Genomic DNA, 25,863 nt, shown 5'->3' with positions numbered 1-25,863 from the left:
AAACCCCAGACATAACAGTTTCCAAATGCCTAACTGCAGGAATCTGGATAACCAGTGTTTTCTCCATAGTTGTTCAGGATCATGATATTGTTGGGAACAAACTGTCTTTTGGGACACTAGGGCACTTAGGCCTGAGGATAAGGACAGGGAGTATTATCATGGATCTTTTCAGTATTCTAGAATCTGTAATTAAAATTCATCACCAGGAAAAAAAGAACTTGTAATTACTATAGATATTTCTAACATAACTTGTTCATGGACTTCAGGGGCTAAAGGCATATCAGTAGCAAACTATAAGGACAAACTAGAGAAAACTTCAGCCTTTCCAAATCAAAGCTCTGCATTTTCACATCACAGATATAGATGAAGCACTATGCAAGGTATCATATAATCATGGAAACATAGTATGGTTTGGGTTGGAAGGGACCTTAAAGATCATCTCATTCCAACTCTCTTACCATGGGGAAGAACACCTCCCACCAGGCCAGGTTGCTCCAGCCTGGAGGCACCCACAGCTTCTCTGAGTAACCAGTGCTAGTGCCTCAGCACCCTCACAGTAAATAATTTCTTCCCAGCATCTAATCTAAACCCATCTTCAGTTTTAAGCGATTCCTTTGTCCTGTCCACTACCTGCCCTTGTAAAAAAGTCCCTCTCCATCATTCCTGAAGGTACTGGAAGACCACAGTTAGGTGACCCTGAAGCCTTATCTCCTCCAGGCCGAACAAACCAAATTCTCTCAGGTAGCGATTATGTTTTCAGGCAATACTACAGGGCTGTGTGCTTTCACAGCTCAGGCTCTTGGCCAGCTACAGAGAAACTCAGATGGTCTCTGCTCTTGATCTTATCCTATTCTGTGATGCTTAACATCATCAAACCCTGACACTCTTTAGAGCTGGACCAGAACCTGACTGTGGGGTGGGAGGGGTGCTACAGAAGCCTACACCACTGCAGTGCATTAAATACCTCATATGCAGCCATTATTTCACAACCAATGGCTCTAACACATCATCTGCCTCACTGTCCCCACATTCTGCCTTCATTGCAGGAGACTCCCACAGAGAAGTCATGAAGAGGAATACTCTTTGTAACAGCAATTATGTATTGAGAGGCCTTACTAAAACTCCTGGTTTTCCTATAAATTCATAAAAAACAACAGCTAAGAAGAGCACTTCTGTGGGCTAAGTACAAAGATGGGGACGGGGAGCTTTACATTTACTCTGTGATCTGCCCTAGACTTCTGGCTGTTGGAGGGCAGTCCCTGCACACACCTGTGTCCTAAATGAGCAGATCTGAGTGTGGTTACACACAGTCAGCCTGAAGCTCTCCAGATGCAAAGCTTGACACCAGAGCAATGTTGTCTGTGGGTGAGGGATTATTCTCATCTGCTCTTTTCAGGGGCTAGATTCACACCTCCTGGAGGTGTGACTCCACCAAAATGCTGTCCCTAAGAATAGTGCTCATCTCTCCACAGTTACACAAGTCCAGATCTGGCGGATGAGCTGTTACTTTGGGGGTGTTTTCAGAAGCCCGCCTGTGACGTCCAACAGCAAGCAAAACCCAGCAGATGGCTCCTACCTTAGATCGCTGAGCAAACAAATCATCTCCTTGCCATAAAAGTCACTGGAAGTAAGAGACACTGATGCTTTTGTGGGTAGATTACAGGGGCTAAAGGGTACGGCAAGGTATTGACCCTCCGAATTTATATCCCTGGCTCAGTGACATAATAGTTCCTAGCAGCTGAATAACCTAGCCGTAAGTAAATTTTAGCAAGACTTTGGTGACCCCATAGGGATGTGTTATGCCACAACACTTGGCAATTTCCCTGGTACTTGTGTAGCGCAGACCAAAGGAACAGCTGAGCAGCAGAGATGTCTTTCCCAGGTGTTTTGGTAAAGCCTCACCAAGGAGGTGGCAGAAGTGCAATTCCATGGCACTCTGTTTAACTGCAGTAGTGCCATTGGAAACACAGAATAATAAGCAGAAATGTGACCACAGGGCTGTGCATGTGCTCACTAATACTTTTAATAAACTCATGTAACAGCATATATGGTGCCACCAAGGCTTTGTTTTCACAGTGAGTAGAGAACAGTCAGACCAGATCAGTTTTAAGACTCCCAAGTTCAATGACTTATTCCTGATGGCAGGCAGCAGCCCCAGCTCAATGGAAGACTGATAAAGGCAAAAAAGATGTGATGGTGTTAATCTGGTCCCTATAAAAAAGTAAACTCCCAGGAGTAACAGACTAGCCAAACACCAGAAATAAAAATATCAATTTCCAATCCACAGTTCTGTTTTCTTCCCTTTTCCCTTCCCCCACCCCCATTTTTCTTTCCTTTAAACAGAAAAAGGACAGGGATGTCTTACATACGCAACCCCTCAACCCTCTCTTGACAGCACTAATGTGAGTTCCAGGATCTCATCACAAGTCGGGTATGCCAGGAAAATCAGTAGTAAAGTGTGATCACTGGTTGTGTTTTCCTGTGTTGTTCCTTCAGTCACCCCATTACTGAGCAGTTAATCACTAGTGTGGTGAGTGTCCTTGTCATGGTGTGGCAAAGGAGGACACAGGGCCGCCATGGTCATTGCCTCATGTCATTGCTCACAGACAAGCCAAGCACACTTAAAGATCTTGTCTCTTAGTCATCCCCTTCAACAACCCTGTGCTCTCCTCTGGCTTGGCTCAGTACCTGAAGCTGCTGCCTGGCAGGAAGGAAGAAACAAGGGCAGGGTGGAACACTCTTGAGTGGTGCAAAGGAGACAAACTCCTGTTTTGTTTTCATTATGGTCTCACACAACAACACTCCCAACCAGTGTGGTAGGAATATTATCTCCATGAGACTTAATCTGAAGAAGAGTGGAGGACTTGATCCGAAGGAGTCTGTCAACTTCACAGAAGACTGCATCTGGCACAGCCCAATCTTTATGTGCTTCTCAGGAGCCTAATATGCCTTGAGGGCGTTGACCTCACCTGATGTATCCATCCACAACCCCTGTCCAGAGCTGAGGAGTTCATTTAAGCTCAGCAATGAGCCTTCTGTTCTCACCTATGTTGTACAAGTCCCCACCTCCAGACTGTCATCTGTCCTAGTTTCCCAGATATATCTATCCAGTTCTACTTCCTTGATGGACCTTGGACCTCTGGAGTAGATTTGTCTTCAATCCTGTCTCTGGCCACTTCTGCCTGGGCTCCCTAAGAGGGCCCTGGATCTGGTTTATCACCTCATCTTGTTTGCAAGGTCAGGATGCACCTCATCATTGTCCCAGCCAGCCAGATGCTGCAGGACAGCAGCGTGGTTAGTGAGAGCTCTGCTTGAGCTGAGATCACCTCAACTTCCAAATTGCCCCTTCTTGTAGTACAGTCCCACTCTGGCTGCTCCCTGACAGTGCCTCCACTGCTTTTTGGATGAATGCAACTTAGACCTTACTAAATGCAGAAGGAGTAGTGCAGGTTGCTGCTGTAGCTATTCCTTCAGAAACTACTGAGAACACTTTTCACTTCATCAGACCACACTCCCTTCAGCCTTGAGCATGAGGGACACTGGGAAATATTTGCAGGTTGAGACAGGAGGAGAGGGCAGCTGGTGCCACAACCCAGACCACACTGATAAGGTCCTTTAGGATCACCAGGCAGCCTTCAGAGATCAAAGCCCGCAAGCAGAGGAGGTGGGGCAGAGTCTGAGCCACTACCAGAGCTCCCTGCTCTCCGATTAAATTTCAGAGAGATAAGAACCCAACTGCTGATCCAGCCCCAGGCAATGTGTATTGGCTTTAGGAAGTTATATACATCCCTCCTATTTTACTAGAGACTTCATTAGGTGACCTGAGTCCAAGCAGCCCCCTTGCTGCTGGTCCTGATGAATTCTGGTTTGACCCTGCGTCCTGATCCAAGATGAAATTTGTCATTGACTCATAGGCCTTGCATTTCCTTTCCTATTGTCTGAAAGCCAATTTCAAAGTTGTTTTCACAGCCCTTCATGACGTCCCAGTGCAGCTGTGCTAAATTCCAGTGTGAAAGCAAAGACTTTAAAAAGAAACTAGGATCAGAGCAAACATTAAAAGCCTTCAGAAGAGATTCTCCTCTCCAGAGTGTTGATGGAGAGCCCATTGTGGTGGACACACAGAGGCTGTCCCCTATGTAAGCTGTGCTGGGGAGAGTGCAGGCACATTAAGTTGACTGAAGACCCTAAATCTTCCTATACTACATCTGCCACTTTACTTTCCACTTTCTTTCAGTCTTTACACAGACAAACCTTTTTCTGAATTGAGGAAGGATCCTTCTGTCTGCATTGTGAATAAACACAGGATTAGGACTTGACTTCTTATTTTTACTGACCTATATTGAGGCCTTTCCTGTGCTGCTTTAAGGGCCTTTTCATGCCACTCATTCACACTTGGTTTCTGAGTCATTCCTAACGAATTTTGTGAGCTGGTGGGTAGTGTACATGCCTTTAACTCAGTCCTTCCAGATAACTGCACAGCACTTTGTTTTTAAGTTTGTTTAATTTTTTTAACCCTTCTGCTCAACTACTGAGGCCTCATGGCTGGAGAAGTGTGACGGCAAGGACACACTGCAGTTTAGCATCTCCTGTATTTTCTGACAGCTCTGGGAGGGAATTTGCCCTCTGAATTCTCCTGCAAGTTGTAGTGTGATGGAGGCGGACATGCCCTTGCATGCACTGACAGACATGACTTTCCATGGTGCAGCACCAGGTTCCTGCAAAGCTGGTTTGAGCCATTCTATAGTCTTGCTTAATACCAGGAGGGCCACCTTTCAGCAGCTGCCAGAGCTGATGTCAGACTCCACACACAATAGAGTTTTCAAGTCTTTATCAGTTCGTCTCTTCTCCCTTCATAGATACCCTGGAGACTTTGCACCGGCACGGGACAAAGTCCTACGCGGAATAAGGATATTCAGGAACAACACACCCACCTCTGATTGTACTTTCCCACTTCCCTATTCTCTCTGTGATAAAGAAGGACAAAACACCTTTGTACCTTTAACCTATGCCTACATAATAGAAACTATCCGTTTAGTGAAAGGCTCAAATCTTCACACCAGGTGGGACATAAAGCCCTGCCACAGCAGTAAGTCAATACACAACACCTAGGTTTGCATTTCCCTTTCTTTTTCTTTATTGGCCTTTCTCAGCAACTGCCTCACCCTAAAGAAACATTTACTGCCTCACCTAGCTTTGTTACAAGAACCTGTTCTATAGGTTTTATGGCTAATGTGGCCTTAAGTTACCAAGAAATCTGAAGCTTAGTTCTGTGAGTTTCACTTTGAAATACTTTTAAACCTTCGTTGTAGTGGTAGGTTTCCTTTGGATCTTTGTGGTCCTTTCCCCCTGAACCACATCCTAGTGCTTAGCAGTGCAACCCCACCATGATGAGACAAATCTGAATGTGAGTAAAGTACCCAAATTTAACCCTTGCCTGGAAGAGCTAACTTTCAGGAGCATCGTGGATATGTTATGGGAGGATGCCAGGAGACGATCTCCCTTTTTGTTATTTCCACATTCATCAGCAATCTACAACATGGGATCTGAAGTAATTCATGCTTTTCATATACCATAGTAATGTGGAGTTAATAAATTGAACTTTTGCGAGGACTTACTGGGAATAAGCAGCCCAGGATATGATGTGCCGCCCTGTACAATTAGGGCAGTTCTTGCATCACCACCTAAAGTCTTTTAGTACGTCACCATCCACTCGTCACTTCAAGGCTTGGCTCTTTTTGGGCAGTTTTCTAGGTTTCCTAAGATTCAGTCTCTACACATGACACCAGAAATCATGAGCCATAGCTGACTAAAATGAGGGGCATGATTACCAAAACTCTGCCAAGTTTTAGCATATTATACTGAGCTGGCCTTTTGGCTGCCTTCACTTTATCACCTAATCACAGACTTAAGGAAATTCTGAAATGTTCTCAAAGTCGTCTACTTAATTGTGGCTATTTGCAAATCCATGGGCACAATCAAGCAATCAGCTGGGAAGCAGTGTCATGCAAAGTCAGTTTTCTGAATAGCTTTTCACAGATTAGACAGGAACCAGAAGAGTTGTTTGTTCCCTCTACCCTGACATAACTGCCCATCTCCCTCTTACTTTCTTGTCCCACTACTACACATAGCAATCATTCAGTGAAAGATGACAAAACTATATGTAGTGGCAATACCCACTCTAGCACACTACTGACAAGTTATGTGCAAATGAAGTTCACTTCTCCAGTCTCAAACCACCAGTTTTGATAAGACATTCCATGCTGCATAGTACTTCACATATATTAACTTCCATGCATTTCATATTCAGGACACATGCAGCAGGACCCTGGGACCCTCTGGACCCTGGGACTCTCTAGCCCATGTTGTGTAATCCGTGGATGAAAAGTGACCACTGAAAATCACCCTTGTTGCCATTAGTCAGACTGTCTCAGTGACAAGAAATTAAGTGTGTTCTAAAATGCTTAGTTTTTTCAGTTCTTGACAAGAAAATATTTGTGATGTTTCTAAACCAGAACGTGATTCAAAGGAGCTCCCGAGTAACAGAATGATTAATTGCACCACAGGAATTCAGATAGTCAAAGGACAAAAATTCACAAAATTCACTTTGGTATTAATTAGCAGCTGCAAACACTTCCAAAGAATGCGGCTTTTCAGGACAGCCTCACAGAGGGGATGTCGCTGCAGGCAGGCAGAACAGATCTAGGTGGCTGAGCTATAGCCCTCCCCTGCACACAGCATCAGAAAATGGTCCACAAGCTTGGAAATCAAGTTGTCCAAGGGACTCCCTGGCTAATTAGCCTGGCAGACCTAGGACACAGCCAGCCTGTGACCAGCGCACTTTGGAATCACAGATTTCATCACAGCACAAAGTGAACCTAAGCAAGCTGTTAAGAAACTGCCAGAAAAGCTGGCAGAAAGCCACAAGGGCCAGATTCAAAACCATCCTGACAGAGATGATTTCACTACAAAAGCTGAGGAACTGACACATTTCCTTTCATGTTTTACTTTAAATGGACACAAATTTCCACAGAAAACTCCCTCCAGGTTCTGTTATTGAAAGGCCTTGGAGCCTGATCCTGCAAAAGCTGTGACTCACAAATAATTTTCTGGAAGTGTGCAAAGTCACTGTGTCATGCTTTTCCAGAATTGGATCTCCTTTGACTGCCCATTTTTCAGGCTGAGCAATCCACATCTGATGGTTCATCTGGGTTGTGTTTGCCTGGTTTGCAGAACCATAGCTGGCATGAAGTTCTGTTCACTCCTTTGAAACAACACTTGAGACATGAAGCAGATGCAGCTACATCTGTGACTACATCTGCATGAAACAACATACTGTGGTTACTTACAGCATATTCAAACTGAAGATTAAAATCCCGGTTGTTTGCTTGAAGTTGTCTCTCTTCCTCTGTAAAGAAAAGGAAACACATCCATCATGCTTGAGGGTAAGCAGAGTCAAAACAGATATGAATGAAGCATCAGAAAGTGCAAGCATAGCTGCTAGAAGGGAGTGACACAGTCAATTAGAGCCCTGTGCCAATAGTCCCATGTCAGGGACCTGGGGTGGCTGGTGACCCTGATAGAGCTGCACTGTGGACTAGTACCACGGCAGTCTTAACACTACGTAACAAGTCTCCTCTACCCACCACTCAGTGTAATGCCAGTGCCTGGTCAGGTTGTTCACCTTCTGGGTAGGAGCTCCCACTTAACTAGTGGTGCTCACTCTTCCTGCCCTGCTCTTCTCTTCCCCCTGAAGTCTCTGGACTTGTTGCCATCAGCCTACAGTTGGTGCCCTTCTTCCAGTAGAGGTGCATTTCTGAGTTTCCACTGATGAGACACCATCACACAGCTATCATGAAATCAGAACTACTGGAAGGATATCAAAAGGTCATCAAATCTATCCTTTACCTCAAGGCAGGGTTTTGCCTCTTCCCCAAAAATTACACAGAAAGCTCCAGTTACACCTGTTCTTCAATTGCCTATTCCAGGACTGAAGTTTCCTTCCTCTAGGGCAGTTTTTACTCATTACTTCAATTTCAAGAAGTTTTTTCTTCTCCCAGGAGGATCAGAGGTGGTCTTCTGCTTCCCCTAAGTTCCTTGTGCTACTTGCCAAGGATGCAAGAGTACAGACAGCTGAGGGAGGGGATTGTCCCACTCTGCTCTGCACTGGTACAGCCTCACCTCTTGTGATCTGCAGTTTTGGGCACCACAGTATACAAAAGGTCTAAGAGCTAAAGAGACCAAAGCAGGGTCATGTGGATGGTGAAGGGACTGAAGGGGAAGCTATATGAGGAACAACTGAGGTCACCTGGTCTGTTAAGTCTGGAGACAAGCAGACTGAAGGGAGATCCTTGCTGTCTACAACTTCCTCAGGAGGGGAAGAGGAGGGGCAGGCACTGAATCTTGCGTCTGGGTGCCAAGTGACAGGACCCAAGGGAATGGCCTGAAGTTGTGTCAGGGGAAGTTGAGATTGAATATCAGGGAAAGGTTCTTCACCCAGAGGGTTGCTGGGCACTACAACAGCTCCCTAGGGAAGTGGTCACAGCAGCAGGCCTGACAGAGTTCAAGAAGCATTTGAACAATGTTGTCAGGCATGAGGTGTGGTTCTTGGAGCTGTTCTGTGCAGGGATTCTATTATTCTGTGATTCCAAGTTCACTGTGTACTGAAGGCTGTAATGCCTTACGCCAGCCTTCCCAAGGGTAAGCAGCTCTCATTTCTTCTTATGCATTAATCCATCAGTAGGAGCATCACTCTTGGTGCTCTCCAGTAGGCTTCCCAGCTAGTTCAGCCCATTCTGGATCAATGTCGAAAATGGGCTATGGTTTGCAGCTGAGACCTTACCAAAACTGACCAGGGAAATGCAACTTTCCTTGCAGACAATGCATATGGTGCATAAGAATTCACCCAAGAGTATTTTGAAGTAATATCCTTATGCACCACCAGCACACAGAGGATGGCTTCCCAGAATATGATCCATTTTGGCAGATCCTTTCTGGCAGAGCCAGATGCCTCATCAGACAATCCAAATCTTTCATTTGTCCTTGCTGAACTGCATCCAAATTCTTTGGGACTATTTCTCCAGCTAGTCAATTCTAATCCTATCTTTCAGTGTGCCTGTAGCTCCTGCCAGCATGGTGCCATTCACAGATGTACTAAGTGTGTTCTTTATTCTGTCAAGATGTAGAAGTAAATATTGAATACCAGACTCAGGATGGGATATACCCCTCATGAATCTTTCACGTTTCCTAATCAGTCATCAATATCTATTGTTAATGTCCTTTTTTTTTTTCTGAAAAATCTGGCACTCACTGTGATTTTATCTCAAGCATGTATCTCCACTTTACTTGTAAAAATGCCACAAGTGACAGTCAAGATACATGGCAGCTATCTGAGGCTTTTTCAATAGCCCTCCAGCTACCACTAAAACAGAATTAATTTTGGTTTGATGCAGTTTTTCAAGACTGCTGACTGTTAATTATCTCTTCCCTACACATAACACTCCTAGTTACTTTGAAGTTGTGTGCTGTATTATTTTAACCTTTACTCAAATTAAGCCAATACATCTATAATTGCTCAACTTTTATTTTTTCCTTGTTTCAAGATAGGATGCTGTACTTGCTCTCTTCCCAGTCTTCTGAACTTTGCCCGCCTGTGAGCCAGACTCTCAAAGGCAGAACTGCTCCAGGGCATGCTTTACCTTACCAAGTCAACCCATTCTCTCTCTATTCCAGCCTCAAACCTACCCCTTTCTCCTCCGCTTTTGGCAAGTATTATGTTAGATGTCTAGAGGGGGAAAACAAAACAATACCAAAAAAAACCCCAAACAAACCACCCAAACCACAACAAAACCCCTCTGATTTCTTAGCTTTATTGGCTAGGCTTTTTCCACTGGGCCTCCCTAGAGACCCCAGCTCTTAAAGAACAACTTTATGTCCTTGGTAGCCTTTTCTCACTTTGAGCCTTTTTCACACTGTGCTGGATAAAACAAACTGTTTTTCACCTTCTAGATACATCCTTTCTTTGTCTGAAGCAAATGAGGAGCTTTTGATTTCTTCATTTCACTTATCCTTCTGAGCCTTTCTCCGAAAGGTGATAACTTATACGTGTGCCCTTAATATCAATTAATAATATATGTGCCCTTAATATCAATTATTTAGGGAAACAACAGCTCTGTCTAATTCTCTCTCCACCCCAGGATTCCTTCCCATGAGGTCTCAGCTATTAGTTCTTCATATTTATTGAAGATTTCCTTCTTGAAAGCAATGTTAAACAATTTGATACTGTCACTTTTTTCCTAAGTATCATTGCATCATTTCATAACTATTCGTGTTTACACTCCCTCCAGCTTTCAGAGGACCAACCAATTCCTCCCATTCCCTCTGTTTTGGAGGGAATCATTTCTGAAACAGCCTCCTCTCCTCTCCAAAAAATTACCCACCTCTGCACAAAAACTCTGTGCCAGCTGAGTAGGTCGTGTTCCTCTCCACTTTTTTCCAACTCTGCCTCTGCATAGATAGAATTCTTCATTTGCCACCATGTCCTGCCTCTCAGAAAAACATATTTTCTTTTCTTTTTTTCAACAAAGGACTGCCCTTCTTGGTTTGCTATGCCTTTGCTCATTACCTTGTAGCATTACTAAGAGATCTGCAATTTGCTCATCTCTTTCTTCAAGCTGCATTTCAGACCAAGCAGTCTTAAAATGAAAACTTCTGTTAACCATACAGAGTTACTTTTATTCTTTTATATTAATATTCCAGCCTCATGAATTATCACAGCATGTGTCTGTTACACCTATAAAATGATGTGTTAAGATATCTAGTTCTTCCTGTTTGTTCACTCTTGCATTAGCAAGCGTCTAAGCTGTTCAGTACATTGAAGTGCTAGCCTTCCTCCTTTTCCTTCAATGACACTGTAAATACACAGCATCCCTAATTTTTAAGCCCTTTTTCAGATCACCATTTTTTGGTGTCTATTTTCATCAAGTCCTCTACTGTAAAGCTATGTTAGCAGGCAGATGTGCTTTTCTCCTTCTTCAGGCACATCTAACAGTATCAGTCATTTTGAAATCAGCTGCCATCTGCCCCAAATGGATTATTCAGATCAACCACAGTGGCTTCATTCAATACCTTTAAAGTGCTAAGTCCCTCACTGATTTCCTCAGATAAATTTTTTACATCTTCACAATAGGGATAACAATGTACCAAGAGATCAGAGTCACTTATCTGGTGTCCCAGAGGAAAACAGAAGCAGAGTTTAAGAGGTCCAGACTTGCTGGGCTTCAACTATTGTGTTGTGTGCTCCTTCAGGAATTTTCCTGAGAGCAACTGGTATTCTCAAAGCCGATGAAAGATAAAGCTATTTGTTAAAAACAAAACTTCCCAATACTTGTCTGTTTCCTGCCATATAGTAAGTGCTACCCTTATCCCCTCCACAGGGGTCCCAAGCCTAGTCCTGAAAGAAATCCCACAGAAAAGATAAATGGTGTTAATGTAAATAGGAATAGATGACAAACTTTAAAGAGCCTCGGTGTCACACGGCAGTTTCTGAAGTCCTCAGTGGCTTTCTGTTTTGTATGCAGAAACAGAAATGCAGGTGCTGCAGGCAACAGTTGAACATGCCCTGAGCTCCTTTGTTCTTCCCAGGATACACTGTGGGAGCAGGGAGCCGTCCACTTTCTCAGGTTGCCCCCAGAGTCTTTGCAGCCAGGGAAGAGGCACTTGACACATGGATTTGAACTCAAGAGTCCCAAATGCTCTTAGAAAAAAACTGACAAGTATATGTGCCCCAGTGAGGAAAGGAGCCTGTCAGAACAGTGAGAGAAGCACTTGTATGTGAGAAACATTAATGGTAGCAAACAGCTCTGGGATGGCACAGAAACATGAGGCAGTGGGACATGAAACAGAACAGAAGTGAGAATCAAGGCACTGCACTCCCATATGGCACCTAAAGGCAGGTTTTCTGTGATAACTCTTTCTTTAGGCCCCAGATAACTGTGAACCTGGTTCAAAACTGAATGGAGCCTTTGATTGCCATAGCCATCCATCTCTCTCAGAGGCAGTGTCCCTAAAGGCCAAGATATAAGGCTAATTTCTAGTGGCAAGAATTTAATTTTTCCTGCTGAGTAAAGGCCAATACCTTTGGTTAAATCAAGAAAAACCACAATAAATTTCACAGGGAGCAGCATCCAACAGCATCAACAAGGAGAACTTCCTGTCCTCTGGGTACACCAAAGGAGAACCACTCTGACCACATTCACAGGGCAACACTGCCTCCATGGCTTTTACCAACTGAGGACTGTGAGGTCCTACTGCTCTACCTCCTAATCAAACAGTTCTCAACCATCATAGACCACATGACTCTCATTTGTTTCTGGAACAGTCTGGACAGAAATGAAGACTCTTGGATGATCACAATAAACAAAAAAATTTAAAAAGTCAAGTATTACATCAGCTTTGCCTGGAAACCATAACTCAGGGGTTTTTGGCTGTAGATCCAACATGCGTGTCTTATCATGCCCTGTTGATTCTGAAAGCAATGAGGAAAAAGGGAGGGGGAAGCTGCACAGATATCAGATGAGAAGTTTTTCATTTCTTGAAACTTTTTAATGTATCTCTAAGTAAGTCAAATGTTCTGCTTGTGCATATTGCATTCACTGGAAAGAAGGAATGGTGTTTGTGCTCCAAGTTATCATTTCACTGCCACTGAAAACTATTTTAAATTATTCATCAGTGGAAACTCGGCGTACATAAATATGGCTTAGTGCCCAGTTCTTGGTCTAACCACTGAGACCCAGCCACTGGGAAAGTGCCTGTTTTCTCAGGCAGACAGTTTTAGAAGCTAAACCTCAGAATAACATCTGTATTTAATAAAATTAAACCCATGCCAAAAAATCAGCTATAAATGTAACTGGCCGGCCCACCAGCTTTCTTACTTTAGGACAGCTGCATGGAAAAGTCCTGCAAGAGGTTAGATTCAAGATCTGGTCAGACAGCCTGGAAATTTGTTTCTGGTTTATGCTAAGGAGTATATTCCAAGAGAAGTGCTTTCAACAGGGTATTGGAAAAAATTTTGTAGATATTGGGTCTTGTGGCTCCAAGAAATGAGAGGTTGAGAGGTTTTGCCAAGTCCTATACAAACTAGGCATGAAATGAACACAGCCCAATAAGGAGACTGCCTGATATCTAACCCTGACAACAGAACAGAGACAGCATAAACTCTTGTCAAAATAATAATCTCTCCTCCACCCTTTAAACAAGTGACCTCAAGAGCAAAAACTCCGCCCTGGACCAGCTACAAATAGTGGTTTCCAGGGGCTGAACTCTACAGAGTGGTTCTCAGCAAAGCTATTATCCTTACCAAGTTGTGAAAGCTGTAACAGATTGTTCTGGTTCCAAGGGAACTGACACTACATGGGACTGGAATTCAGGTTTCTTCTGCAACAGCCCATAAGCAGTCTCTGAAGACCCCCTCCTACTCACACACCTCATGTTGTGTCTCCTGCTACCTCCTCCTTGTCCCATATCCCTCCTAACTTTTGTTTTCTCTGCTTTTGGGCACTGCATCATCACTGTGTGGCCCAGCTTTTGGTATCAGCTCTCAGCTATGGCTGCCTCACACCCAGCATCCAGGAGATCAGCCATCTCTTAACAGCCAGACAAATCCTGGTCCTGTTTTCTGGTCTTTGCTGTACTGCTCCTCTACGTCCACAAGAGACTGAAAACGAACAGTCAGTACCTCCATCCTCCCCTCAAAAATCCTGAGAATTACAGTCTCCATTGAAAGGTAACACTATGGGAGAGAGCAAGTCATCATATACTGTGTTAGGCAACCAAAACCTTTTTCTCCTAGGAATCTATTATACAAGCTAGTAGCTAAGATCTCCTTGCACCTTAAAGCAATATTTTCCCCTTTTTGCAATCATTTGGGGTGAAAGAACCATGCAACAAGTGTCTTGATTTGCAGGTGGTGTATCTGGGTAGAGTCCCTGTCACAGGGGTAAAGAGAATGAGATTATTTGTTACATCACTGATACAGAGAATTTCACCTTCTTAACACAGCAGTACCTTGCTGGGATCAAAGCTGCAACAAGTGAACTTCATCCAAAACAAAAGCCAAGGATCTTTATGTGTAAAGCTCATAATCTCATATGGATCAGAGGATGCATGGGTGAAGCAAAGAGCCACATGACAGGACTGAGGGTCATAGTGGTTAAATATCTATATTTCACAGCCAGTCTGTGACACAGACATTTGTCTGAGTGTCATTACCTGAGTGTCACCCTCAGGCTGTAACCTGACTCGTGTCGCTCAGCTCCTGCTCTGCAGCATGAAACCAAAGCCCTTTCCCGCCCTGAACAGCAGCCAAGGCCTGGCAGGGTCCAGCGACTGTGGCTGGGGCAGCAGCAGCACTGAGAAACCAGCGCGATGGAAATGGGGAGAGGGAGGTCAGAGCCAAGCCCAGCTTGGAGCTTACTGTCAAACAAATGTGTTTTTTACTGACTCATAGGAGGGGCTCTTCTGGACTCCATGCTACAAATCCACACATTTTTAATCTGCAGATGCCTACTTCCTCTGTGGAGACTCTGTGAGTGCCCTGGCTGGAGAGGATTTATGCTGGCAATCACATGCATTTTCATCTCAGAAATGGAGTAGACTGTGCTGAGTGTGAGGCATTTAATTAACAAAAAGCATGCCTCATGACCTTACAGGGACAACATGATCAATGGGTTTAGCATTCTTTCATCCTTCCTGTCCCTCCATTATTAAATAAATATATTTATTATGGTTTTTTTTTTTTTTTCCTTAAAAAACCAAGAATCCTCCTTCCTCCTGAAGAAATAAAATGGAGAAATACACTTTTGTGGTCATGGATTGTGACTTTGGTGATAGGTACTGAGCTCAGCCTCTTGCTAAGCATCAAACAAGCACCACACATAGTGCAATTTCTCACACAGGTAAAATATTTCATATATCCCTGGTATAGAAAGCCAAATTACTTTGCTACTGGAATCACTAACAGAGGACCTCCATTGGTGATGTACTGACCTCCTCCACTTTCATACAGGAGATGAAAGGTCTGAAATAAAAAAACTCTGAGGATGAACTGGAAATATTTGTTCTTCAGGTCTAATAAATTTTTAACATCAACATAAAGTTCAATGGCAAACCCCGCCCTTTTCTAAAAGCAGCATTTTATATTATCACCATAGGAAAAGAGATAAGGAGAAAGCACAAAAAGACAGCTCCAAAAGGATGCCCCAGATTTGCCCAGTATATACAACACTTGTGGTCAAATAGCACTCTTGGGACACAGATGGAAGAAGTGTAGAATAATCTTGAACCTGAAGATATTCCCGTTTAGGATTTTCTAGGAAGGAACACAGGCTGACTCATTTCTCCCTTTTCCCATCCCCTGCAATAATACTAGTTCTGGTTTTTCTTCCCTTCCTACTCCTGGCAATGTCTCAGCCACCTGCCCTAGCTCTGGGCAGAGGTGGGGACTCATCATGTCTCAAAAATGCCTGGCAACAAGTTGATTCTCAAGAAGCATGTATGTCTTTTCATATTTGTTTCAGTCCACTTCAGAATAAAATATACATTTTTCAAATATATTAGCAGTACAAATTGTCTTTTCTTCATTCAGAAAAACTGATTTCACCCCCACCCCATTGGTTTAGAATTTTATACCCATGTCCAGGTTTTATGTCCGATAGTAGTTCACATCATTTTGACTAATATTAGCATGCCAAAAAAAGCAGTTGAAATAGTCTTTTATTTTCATTTTGAAAATTAGTCTGATAGTGACTGGCTGGCACATATAATTTCCTTTACTAGAAAACAGCATCTCCTAGACATGCTGGTAAATACCACAGCTTAACAAAATTGCACATGTTGTTAATAACAGCAATGCACAGTGATAGGAAGTGATGAAAAAATCATAAAAATAAATACAGCTCCGAAACAAACTTTGAGAAGTTTTTCAATTCACAGTTATTTCCCTCATGGGAAATAATGTAAAAATAAATACATTTTTCATACTCAATGTCTATTGTGGTGAGACATTTCCCATCGGATCAGAATGGGGATCCCAGAAAGCAGCTGAGCTTGATGTCCCATAGTGCCAGTCATGGGCTGCCTTCTTCAGGAGCTGCCAAGCTCTGCCCAGAGCCTGATGGCTCCAAGCCCAGCTGCCTTGGTGACCCGCAACAAGGAAAACCTAGTGGAACTTTCCAAAAACCCTAGCTCAATTTATAACCTTCTTCCTCCTCTCACAGTGCTCTGAGGCTGAGCTTATGGAGACAAAACTGAGCGACTGCTCTTCCAGCTGTGTAGATAAATTCTCCCTGCTCTATATTCCTTTTTTTTTCATGGACAGTACTTGCCTGTCCCTGTCCTCTAGGTATGAAGCTCCAATTCTGAACTAAATTGCCATGGGAGGAAGCCAGTGAACAGAGATATTCCACAATTATGAGCTATCTCCTACCTTCCACACTCTCAATGAACAAGAAGTGCCCCCCTTCCTCTCTGTTCCACCCATGTTCACTGTAGGTTAAACCTCAGTGTAAAAGATCTCAGGCATCTTTTCCATAGAAACACCTCTGTGGCTTATCTAAGAGATGTACTTCACTACTTCAGCTGGAACAGCTTCACCAACATTATCCGGCAACTGGTTTCCTCCAGGCATCTTTGTATGTCAGCATGAGCTGTGTTTTAGTTACACTCCTGATAACTTCTATAAAGATCTTGAGACTATAAAAAGCCAACCCTTATCTCCAAGAAACTTAAGACCATGTAACCTGTCCTCTTAAACTACACCTATCATATTTCACCTGCACCTCAGCTCATGTGGAAACCATGCCTTGCTGGAGAGAAAAGCTGGATCTCATGGGAGCAATCCTGATACCAGGTCCAGCAGCTGATGCCTGAGGTAATCCATTCCCTCCAATAAAAGTCATATCATGAGCAAGGTTAAACGTCATCCAGCTTTGTTTTTGGAACAGAGATTTGGTTTTTCCATAAGCAGTACTGCCCCTCCAAGATGAGCACACGGGATGTTCCCTGTGGGAGGGCCTTGTCTGCTCTCAGGCAGTTCTTTGGACTTCTACAAACACAAAGACTTATAAACTCTTGGATTAAAATAGCACTTCAACACTGGCATTCACACCTAGTTAAATGTTTGCAAGGAGCAATCACAGCTTTGGGGCTGCAAGGCAAGATAATTAAAAACACAAGAGGAGGAGAAAACACTTTCAGCTTCCTGTTATGGAAGTTCCTCATTCCCTGATCACCTCTGTTTCCTTTATCCTCTGAACTTTTTCCAGTTTGCCTTCATCGGTTTTGAACTGATGATCAGATGGGAAAAGATATTATTCTTCTCAATAAAATACAGGGTTTATATCTAGGAAGATCTGAGTTTCTCGAATACTTGGTTGCGGGGAGGGGGGCTGAACCCTTCCTGGCTAAAGCCGAGGCCCAGGCAAAACACACCACTTTCCTAATATAGCAACAGAATCTTTTTCATAATCTGAGCAGCTACTTCTTTATGAGTGAGGGTGCCCCTGAGTGGATGGTGGTTCACAGATAATCCTGTACTCCCTCATCTGCAAAGCCAAGATGAAGTAAAAAAGATCTGGAGCTGGCAGAGATCCTTCCCTGGGAGCAATCACAGCCTCCTCTCCTGGGACTGTCAGAGAAGCAAACGGATGCCCCCATCTTAACACCAGGGCTCACCGTCTACCCTGGTCCAGGAAGGGGAAACAGCAGCACAATTGCAAAAATAAACCCCTGGGAAAAAGCTGTTCAGTCCTCTGTGCTCAGAGAGGTTAGAAAATAATTTCTTGTCAAAATACAAGTAGGGCAGTAATTCAACTTCGTAAAATACAAAGAGACCCTGAAAGGAAAGTCTAGAGACGTACCCTCTTCGCCATGTCTGCAGACCTGGATCCCCTACCAGAGACTGCACACTAGGTCTCTCAGGGTGCATGTCTCTAATTTACTGTTCTTCCTGTTTCTGACTGGGGGGAATATCTGGGCCATTGCCATCATAAAATAGAATCATACAATTATTTAGATTGGAAAAGACCTCCAAGATCAGCAAATCCAACTGTTTACCCAGCACTGCCGGCTCCATTGCTAAACCATGTCCCTAAATGCCACATCAGCACACCTGTTAAACACCTCCAGAGATGGTGGCTCCAGCAGTGCCATGGGCACCCTGTTCCAATTCTTGACAACCCTTTCTGTGAAGAAATTTTTCCTAAGAGCTAATCTAAACTCCCCCTGGTGTAATGCAGCCTTTTCTTCTTGTCCTGTTGCTTACCTGGGAGAAGAGACTAACCTCCACCTAACTACAGCTTCCTTTCAGATGGTTTTAGAAAACAATAAGGTCTCCCCTGAGCCTCTTTTTCTCTAGGTTGAACACCCCACAGCTCCCTCAGCAGCTCTTTATAAAACTTGTGCTGTAGACCCTTCACCAGCTTTTCCCTTCTCTGGACACACTACAGCACCTCGAAGTCTTTCTTGTGAGAGGCTCAAAACCGAACACAGAATTTGAGATGCACCAGTACATTTCATCATCCAAAGACTGCATCAGACCTTTGCACTGTGCATTGCTCATCCACCCACACCCACAAAGGATTCCTGTATAAAAAAAACCACCAAAACCCAACTTCCCCAAGGCAGTCGTGTCACGACAGCACACAAACTCTGTAGCTGGTCCTGTTGCAGATATGCCCTCATTCAGTGGCACCCAGTCTGCAGCACTCCTACAAGGCAATATGAAATGCAGAAGGAAAGAAAATGTATCTTCCCTTGCTATGGGCCAAACATGCTCCCAAAGAGGAGCTCAAGGGCTTGCATGTGAGCTATATTTACATTCCTTTGCTCCCATGACAATGGCATTAGAGACCATACTCACCTTTCAATTTCTTCTTTCCAAATTTTAATCCAAATAGAGACATCCCAAAACTTTATTTTAGTCCAACTCCATGGAACTTCTGCAAGAGAAGAGAGAAGGCAATTCACAACACATGCAGCAGCACATACATGTAATTCAATGTCAAATAAATGGGGGGAAACAAATTCCTAAACACTGCAGCCAACAGCCACAGTATATCATCTAGAATGCATTAAAACACAAAACAGTATTAGGTTTTCAGGTAGCAGTGCATCAGTGGGCTGCCTTACTTTGGACATGTTGATCAGTTCATCTCCTGACATGGCACAAAGAAGGGGTCAGTGGAAGAGAGACTGAAAAGGACATTCCCACTACATTGGTGCTACATGAAAATGAGAAACACACAGTCAAGAGCTTGTACTTAAGGTACAGAGGAACTGCGTGTCTACCCAGAGCAAGACCAGCCTCCTTGAGGAGGAGGAAGCATCGGGAAGCACTGGTTTCCTGTAAATCCGCCTCTGCTCAACATGTGCTGGCTCACACGGTTGTCCACTGCTGGTCATCCTGCATGTTTGGGGCAGACTAGAATAAAATTTCTCCCTCGCTGGCTGCAAACAACCTGGCCCAGAAGCTAAGGCCAGGCACCAGAAATGCATTTAAGGCCCTGAATATATTCTGATAGGGAGAAGAATTGAGTATTTTAAAAAATCACATCAAAACTGGTTGGTAGTGAAATTTTCAGTGTCCCAATCATCAGACAAGTTTATTTAAAGGCTTTGAAGGTGATGTTGGTGCTGACAACTTAGAGGATCTGTGAACGTGAGAAAAGCTGGCATTGCTCTGTGACCAGTAGCCTGAATCAACAGGAACACAGTACCAGTTGTTTAAGTGGTCAGTGAGGCAAGCTGAGACACTTGAGTCACGGCCTATCTAGAACAAGTCTTCTGGGTGACAGAATGTAATTTTTACACTTTATCCTATGCAATCTGTGCAGAGCAAGGGTACCTAATGAGACAGGAATAGCAAATATGTCATATTTTGGAAACACACTGGGTGAACACAGCCTATGCCATGTCCCAAGTGCAATCCTGATACAACATCACCAGTGCAAGCTTGGATTTCATGTCTTTGCAGAAAATATAGGTAAACTTTAAAGAAAACTCTACAATCCTTGCATATGTCAAACTTCTGCTCCAGATGCTCCAGCAAAGCTATATTTAGTAACTGCAGCTGCATGAATCTAAATTCAATGAGGGCTTTGGGAGCCTCTCTGTGCCCACTCAATTTCGAAGATGTCCTTTTTCTACTCACTCAACCAATTGTTCCTGCTCATCACAACAAATGCTTTGGTACCACATCTCCCCAGAATTTCTCTCCCCATGAAGTCAAACCACTTAAAGTTAAAATATGCAATGTTACAACCTAAAGCTTTCTTGACCCTGCTGACCAACTTCATCCCTGACCTCAGTCTATCACTTTCAACATATTTCTTCCACATTTTAGTATTACTATTATGTCTTACAAAACCCAACTAATTAGGACAGAGAGCTCCCTGTAAGATGGTGGGAAGAGTGAGACACACTCCCCACACATATAGAGGTAAAGACCTCAGATTTCCTAAAGCACCAGGAGCCACAGATCTGATAATCACTAATCTGGTAATCCTGGCAGCACAAGGATGCAAAAGGTTGACTGGTTGTAATAAGAATATTGATGATTATATGATCCATATGAACTCTGGATGTTGCTGTATATGCAAAACATTTTAGAAAAACAAAAGTCAGTGTTCACTGTCAGCACAAAGATGCAAAAGGTTAACTGGTTATAATCATCATATTGATGATTACGTGGCCCACATGAACCGTGGATCTTCCTGTATTTTCCAAACATCTTAGAAAAACAATTCTCAGCTACCAAGCCTCTCCCAGCTGTGTACTCAATTGACAAGGCATGTAATTTCAGCAGAGGGTGAAAAAAAAGATGTTTATATTTTGGGGGGAGCAGAGACGAGAAAGTGGTTATAAGCTTTCTTTCAGCATTAATAATATGAAACAAACAATAGACCTTCACGTCTTCCAAACAAAAGCCTGAAACTTCCTTCAGCTCTGACACATGGCTTTTATTAATTACTGTGACTCTTTGAACCCTGGTTTCTGGTGGGACTGCACCATGACAAGAACACTGAAACAATACAGTGCTTTTATATGGAAAACATATTAAAAGCTTTTCACACATTAAACACAGATTTTCAGTGCACTAAATCAGGATTGCATCCATTGAACTCAGCAATAAATTTAAGTTACCATCATGGCCAGCACAAATACCCTTACAGGCCTTCAATTCCCACTTTGAAAACTTTGCCTTTTTGGGGATGGGACATTTAGACATGAGAGATAACTTTGCCAAATCCATTTGTACCAATTACCTCTCCAGTACATCATTTCCACCACACTTGACATGCCTGCTCACTTAGTTAAATCCCTGGAGTTATGTATGAATCCTTCCCAAGCTGACCTGATCCTCTAGGCAAAAGTCAGTTCCTGACTTGCCTAAACCACTACGTAATTTGAAAATGTGTCAGTATTCAATGGACACACAGATGATGGCATTAAGAGCTGGACACACCCCTATTGCATTGAGGTGTACCCTTTATTTTCATAATATTGCAAATATCTTCCTTTATTGCTTTGTTATTGACACATTTAACCCCCATAGTTCTTTACAGAAGAAAGCCACTCTTAGAAGGGCTGTAGCTTCTGTGCAAGGCTGTCTGCTCACACCCTCTCTGTGACAGTACACTGTCACACTTCCAGGTGTCTGTTTTCAGTCTGAAAGTTCATTGACCACCAGCTGCCAGTGTAAAAATAAACACAAGTAATGGTGAAATTGTCCCCTTTGGTGGAGCAACAGGTACTGCTCCCATTTTCTCACTTATCACAGCTTGTGTAGACAGATGTGCTCTCTTGGCTGGCCTTGGCTCCTCCTGCCTTTCAGCCCCAGGCCTTTTTTCTTGGGTTATTTTAGACTCTCAATTCTACCTGCATGGTCCAAGTTCTTTGCACCTGTATTTATGAATGACCTCCCTCAGGATATTATTTTCCCCCACAGATTTTACATGTAATCAAATTTCATGCCCTCATTCAGTTTTCATTATTTTCCTATATTTTAAATCTGAGATTTGGTTTCCCCCCCAAATTTGCAATGATTGGTCATCAGCCTCTCCCCTCACATCTATTTTTAATTAGAGTTTTAATTTCTTTTTATGCTTTCCAGGGAAAAAAATGGGGAAAATTATATCATATTTCATTTGTTGCATGGCATTAAGTACTTCTCAAATTTTGGTAGGACAATTTCATGGCCTCCTTTTCCTGAATTAATTAAAACCCCATAAACACACAAAAAATATTCTATAGTCAGAAAAAAAGGCAATTTCCTGTTTGTGTTAATTTTCCCTGGCACCAGCTCTGGTCAGGCAAAGTGAAGGGCTGCTTCAGTCTCCTCTAGTTGCTTTCCACAGTGTGTGTCAGCCCTTTTGGACTCTGTTGTTGTTCCATTTTCCACTTGATTATTTTTGAATTTTCTTCATTTCTTTTTACCCAAGGTAATCTACACTGTTCAATAATCAACTGGGGCACAGAGTATTTGAGCACTTATGCAGGTCCAACCCCTCAGCTTAACAGGATGCACGTTACTTCCCCAGATTTTCAGGACCTATAGGAGAAATTATTTGAAATTCAAATTCCCAATTCTTCACCTACAGGGAACTGGAGATATAAGCTACAAATAAATTATTCCCCCTCACCACAGAACATTTTTATACCTATAGGGCAATATGAACTGTCTGTCAGTTGCTTACATGTCTGCAAAGACAGTCCACCTGCTTTATGGCTACTGACAGTTTGATCAAGGGCTCTGGGTATTTCAATATCCACAATGAGAAGCTGCTTTGACAGGCCTTGAAGAGGGAAATGATGTTTGCTCACAAACTAGATTCTGCCTTATTTAAGAGAGACAGAAGTGAGGTGGGTCAAGGCAATCCCAAGTACAGGGTGAGCAGAGAATGGTTTGAAAGCAGACCAGAAGAAAAGGGCTTGAGGGAGCTGGTGGATGAGAAGCTCAAAAAGGGCTGGCCACATGCACTCAGCCCAGCCAAACATGTCCTGGGCTGCATCCAGAGCCCCGTGGGCAGCAGGGGAGGGAGGGGATTCTGCCCCTCTGCTCTGCTCTGGTGAGACCCACCTGGAGCTCTGCATCCAGAGCTGGGGTCCCAGCACAGGAGGGACAGGGACCTGCTGGAGAAGGTCCAGAGAACGCCACCAAGATGATCAGAGGGCTGGAGCACCTCTGCTGTGAAGACAGGCTGAGAGAGTGGGGGTTGTTCAGCCTGGAGAAAGGAAGGCTTTGGTGAGATCTTAGAGCAAATTTCAGTGTTTAGGCTGCAAGAGGGCTTGAGAGGTACTTTTGGCAAGGCATGTAATGCTAGGACAAGGGTGAATGGCTTCAAACTGAGAGAAGGTTTATTTTAGATATTATAGCAATAAATTCTTTCCTGTGAGGGTGGTGAGGCATTGGCACAGGTTTCCCAGAGAAGCTGTGGGTGCTCAATCCCTCGAAATGTTCAAGGCCAGGCTGGATGGGGCTCTGAGCAACCCAGTCTAGTGAAAAGTACTCCTGCCCATGGCAGGGGAGTTGGAACAGGATATTTAAGGTCCCTTCCAACCCAAACCATTGTACAATTGAATGGTTTGGCTTGAGAACACAACTGCAAAACTCCTCCTGAATGAGGGGTAAGTTGCAATGAGCTACAACATGTGGACTTCACTGAGGGCTGTACTGCAAACTGGAAGAGGAGAGAGGCATTTCCCACCACCACAGCCCTTGAGTGGCAAAATGAGAAAAGGCATGGCACAACCTGGATGAATGCAGAGCAGATGTGGTGGATAGAAAACACATCTCATTTCTTGGCCCTGTTTCTCTGAACAAAGATATATGATACATCAGATTCAACGATAAATATGAATTATAATATACTTGGTGCCTCTGCTCCTATCACTTCATTCCCAAACTCTGTGAAATGATCCATGTTAAATACAATAATTTTTGGAAGGGTTATTTTAATCTAGATCATAGGGTGTAGTTCAGTACAGACTGAAATTCCTGTCCAAGCAGTGGTCATATCAGATCTGAGGGGGCAGTGAATCGTGCTGTAGGACAAGAAGCAAGCACCCAGAAATGAGGGTAATTAGTCAGAAGTACAAGATTTTTCCAGTCAGTTTTGCCACCAAATATCCTGTGGTATGTATACACACAAAGTTTAGACAACCCTGTGCAGGTACAAATTCAGAAGCATATAATTCCTCCATTCACCTTTTCAGGTCAGGTCAGGTGTTGCACAAAAATTTGGGGCTTTTTAAATTTGTGTTTAGATGATGTAGTGATCACAAATACCCACTGATCTTACCCACTATTATTTTTCAGGCTTAAGTACTAAACATCCAACCAATAACTCAACATATGAGAAAATAGATTTCAAGCACTGAGCATCGAGACAAAAAAAAAAGGTTGAAAACTTCTTGTTTTCACTGCTTATTGCTCTTGGTGTAGTAATAATGTTAAATACAAGGTCTCAGTCCCTAAATTTTGAACATGTATCACTTTACACATAGATTTGGAGGCACATGTGAGAAAATACAAAGGATTTAAAATACATCAGGTACTCAATCTCTCTGTTTCATCCAGGTTTTTTTTGCCACATGTGATATGCTGGAGCTGGACAGTCACATTCGCACAACAGGTATTGCAAAAGAAGGACATCAGTGCAATGTTTGCCAAGGCTCTGGTAAGAGCAGGGTAAAGACCTGGCACACCTGGCACAAACTGACTTTGCCATGTGCCAAACAAAGCGTTTGCCAAGGAGGGCCTTGGAACGACAGCTGTGCTAACCGTTTCACTTAAAATCGTCAAATTTTGATTCCAAAGAGAACAATGCATTTGTTTTTCCCTAGCAAAAGCAGACGCAAAAAATTCAGCCATTAGAAGTAATTAGTACTAATTATCTTTCAGCACTGAAATACATTACTATTTGCATTTCTCCACCCCTCCTTACATCCTCTTGTGTTTGAATACCTCAAGAGCAAAACAGGGAATAGCGTGTGTTGTACCACTCCCTGCTTGGCAAACACAGAAAGTGAGTTGCAGGGCGGACAACCAAAATGTGTATTTTGAATCCAAAACCTACTCTTTTTCAGGACTTAAATCAGATTTGGCAGAATTAAAACCTGGAATAAGTTTAGGGCACCGTAAGTACTCACTCCTGGCATCAGGGTTTACAAAAGTAGTGTAGCCTCTGGTTCAAATCTACTGACTTGGTGCAAAGAGTTTTAAAGTATCCCTGAAACCTCCCTGCTTTTTCCATACCTGAAGAGGCATCCTGGATGAGGTGAGCCAGCCCGACAGCTATTTTCTGGTGCTGTTCCAATCTATATATACAGAAACCCGTGAAATTCTGCGTTCCCACCCCTACACTCCAACGTGCCAATGCAATTAGCTGTAATTGCTGGGAAACAGGCTCAGTCTGTTATCTGCCACGTCTTAAAGTAATGATCCAACATCCTCCATCTGTCTTCATTAAAACACTCTTTAAACTGACACCAGGATGGCAGTCAAAAAAAGCTGCATTCAGCTCCTCTGGGTAAGTTAGTTGCGACGACGCTCGAGTTACGATCAACAGCTGTGGCGGAGCGGGTTCCCAAAGAGAAACGTAGTCTGATCCCTCTGAAACAAACAATAGCAGCTTCCCCGGGTGGCTGCTGCTGCTCCTGCTGCCGCTTGGAATCATGCACAGCTCAGCTCACTCCACCCAGACGTCTCTCAGCTCGCCGGTAGGAAAAGCTCAACCCCGAGCGCTTTGATTAAGCTTCGGAAAACTCTTGGGTCTGAAAAAAACCCCCACAAGTTTCTGCCTCTCCACC

At 43.4% G+C, this 25,863-nt stretch overlaps 1 protein-coding gene across 2 annotated transcripts in view; it reads right to left on the bottom strand.

The window, feature by feature from the left end:
* Positions 1-25,863, bottom strand: part of LOC136374328 (phospholipid-transporting ATPase ID-like) — an 81,921-nt gene that overhangs the window by 43,663 nt on the left and 12,395 nt on the right. For both annotated transcript variants that reach the window (XM_066339637.1, XM_066339636.1), the window contains exons 2-3: positions 18,914-18,992; positions 7,347-7,405 (exon numbers count right to left, since the gene is read on the bottom strand). In XM_066339637.1, the coding sequence (XP_066195734.1) occupies positions 7,347-7,405; positions 18,914-18,956 (102 nt within the window). In that variant the 5' untranslated portion in view covers positions 18,957-18,992. The remainder of the gene's footprint in view (positions 1-7,346; positions 7,406-18,913; positions 18,993-25,863) is intronic.

The sequence above is a fragment of the Sylvia atricapilla genome, chromosome Z, assembly GCF_009819655.1.
Source record: "Sylvia atricapilla isolate bSylAtr1 chromosome Z, bSylAtr1.pri, whole genome shotgun sequence".
NCBI classification, from domain to species: Eukaryota; Metazoa; Chordata; class Aves; order Passeriformes; family Sylviidae; genus Sylvia; species Sylvia atricapilla.
The sequence above is the reverse complement of the archived record's forward strand: the minus strand, read 5'-3'. Positions and strand labels throughout refer to the sequence as shown.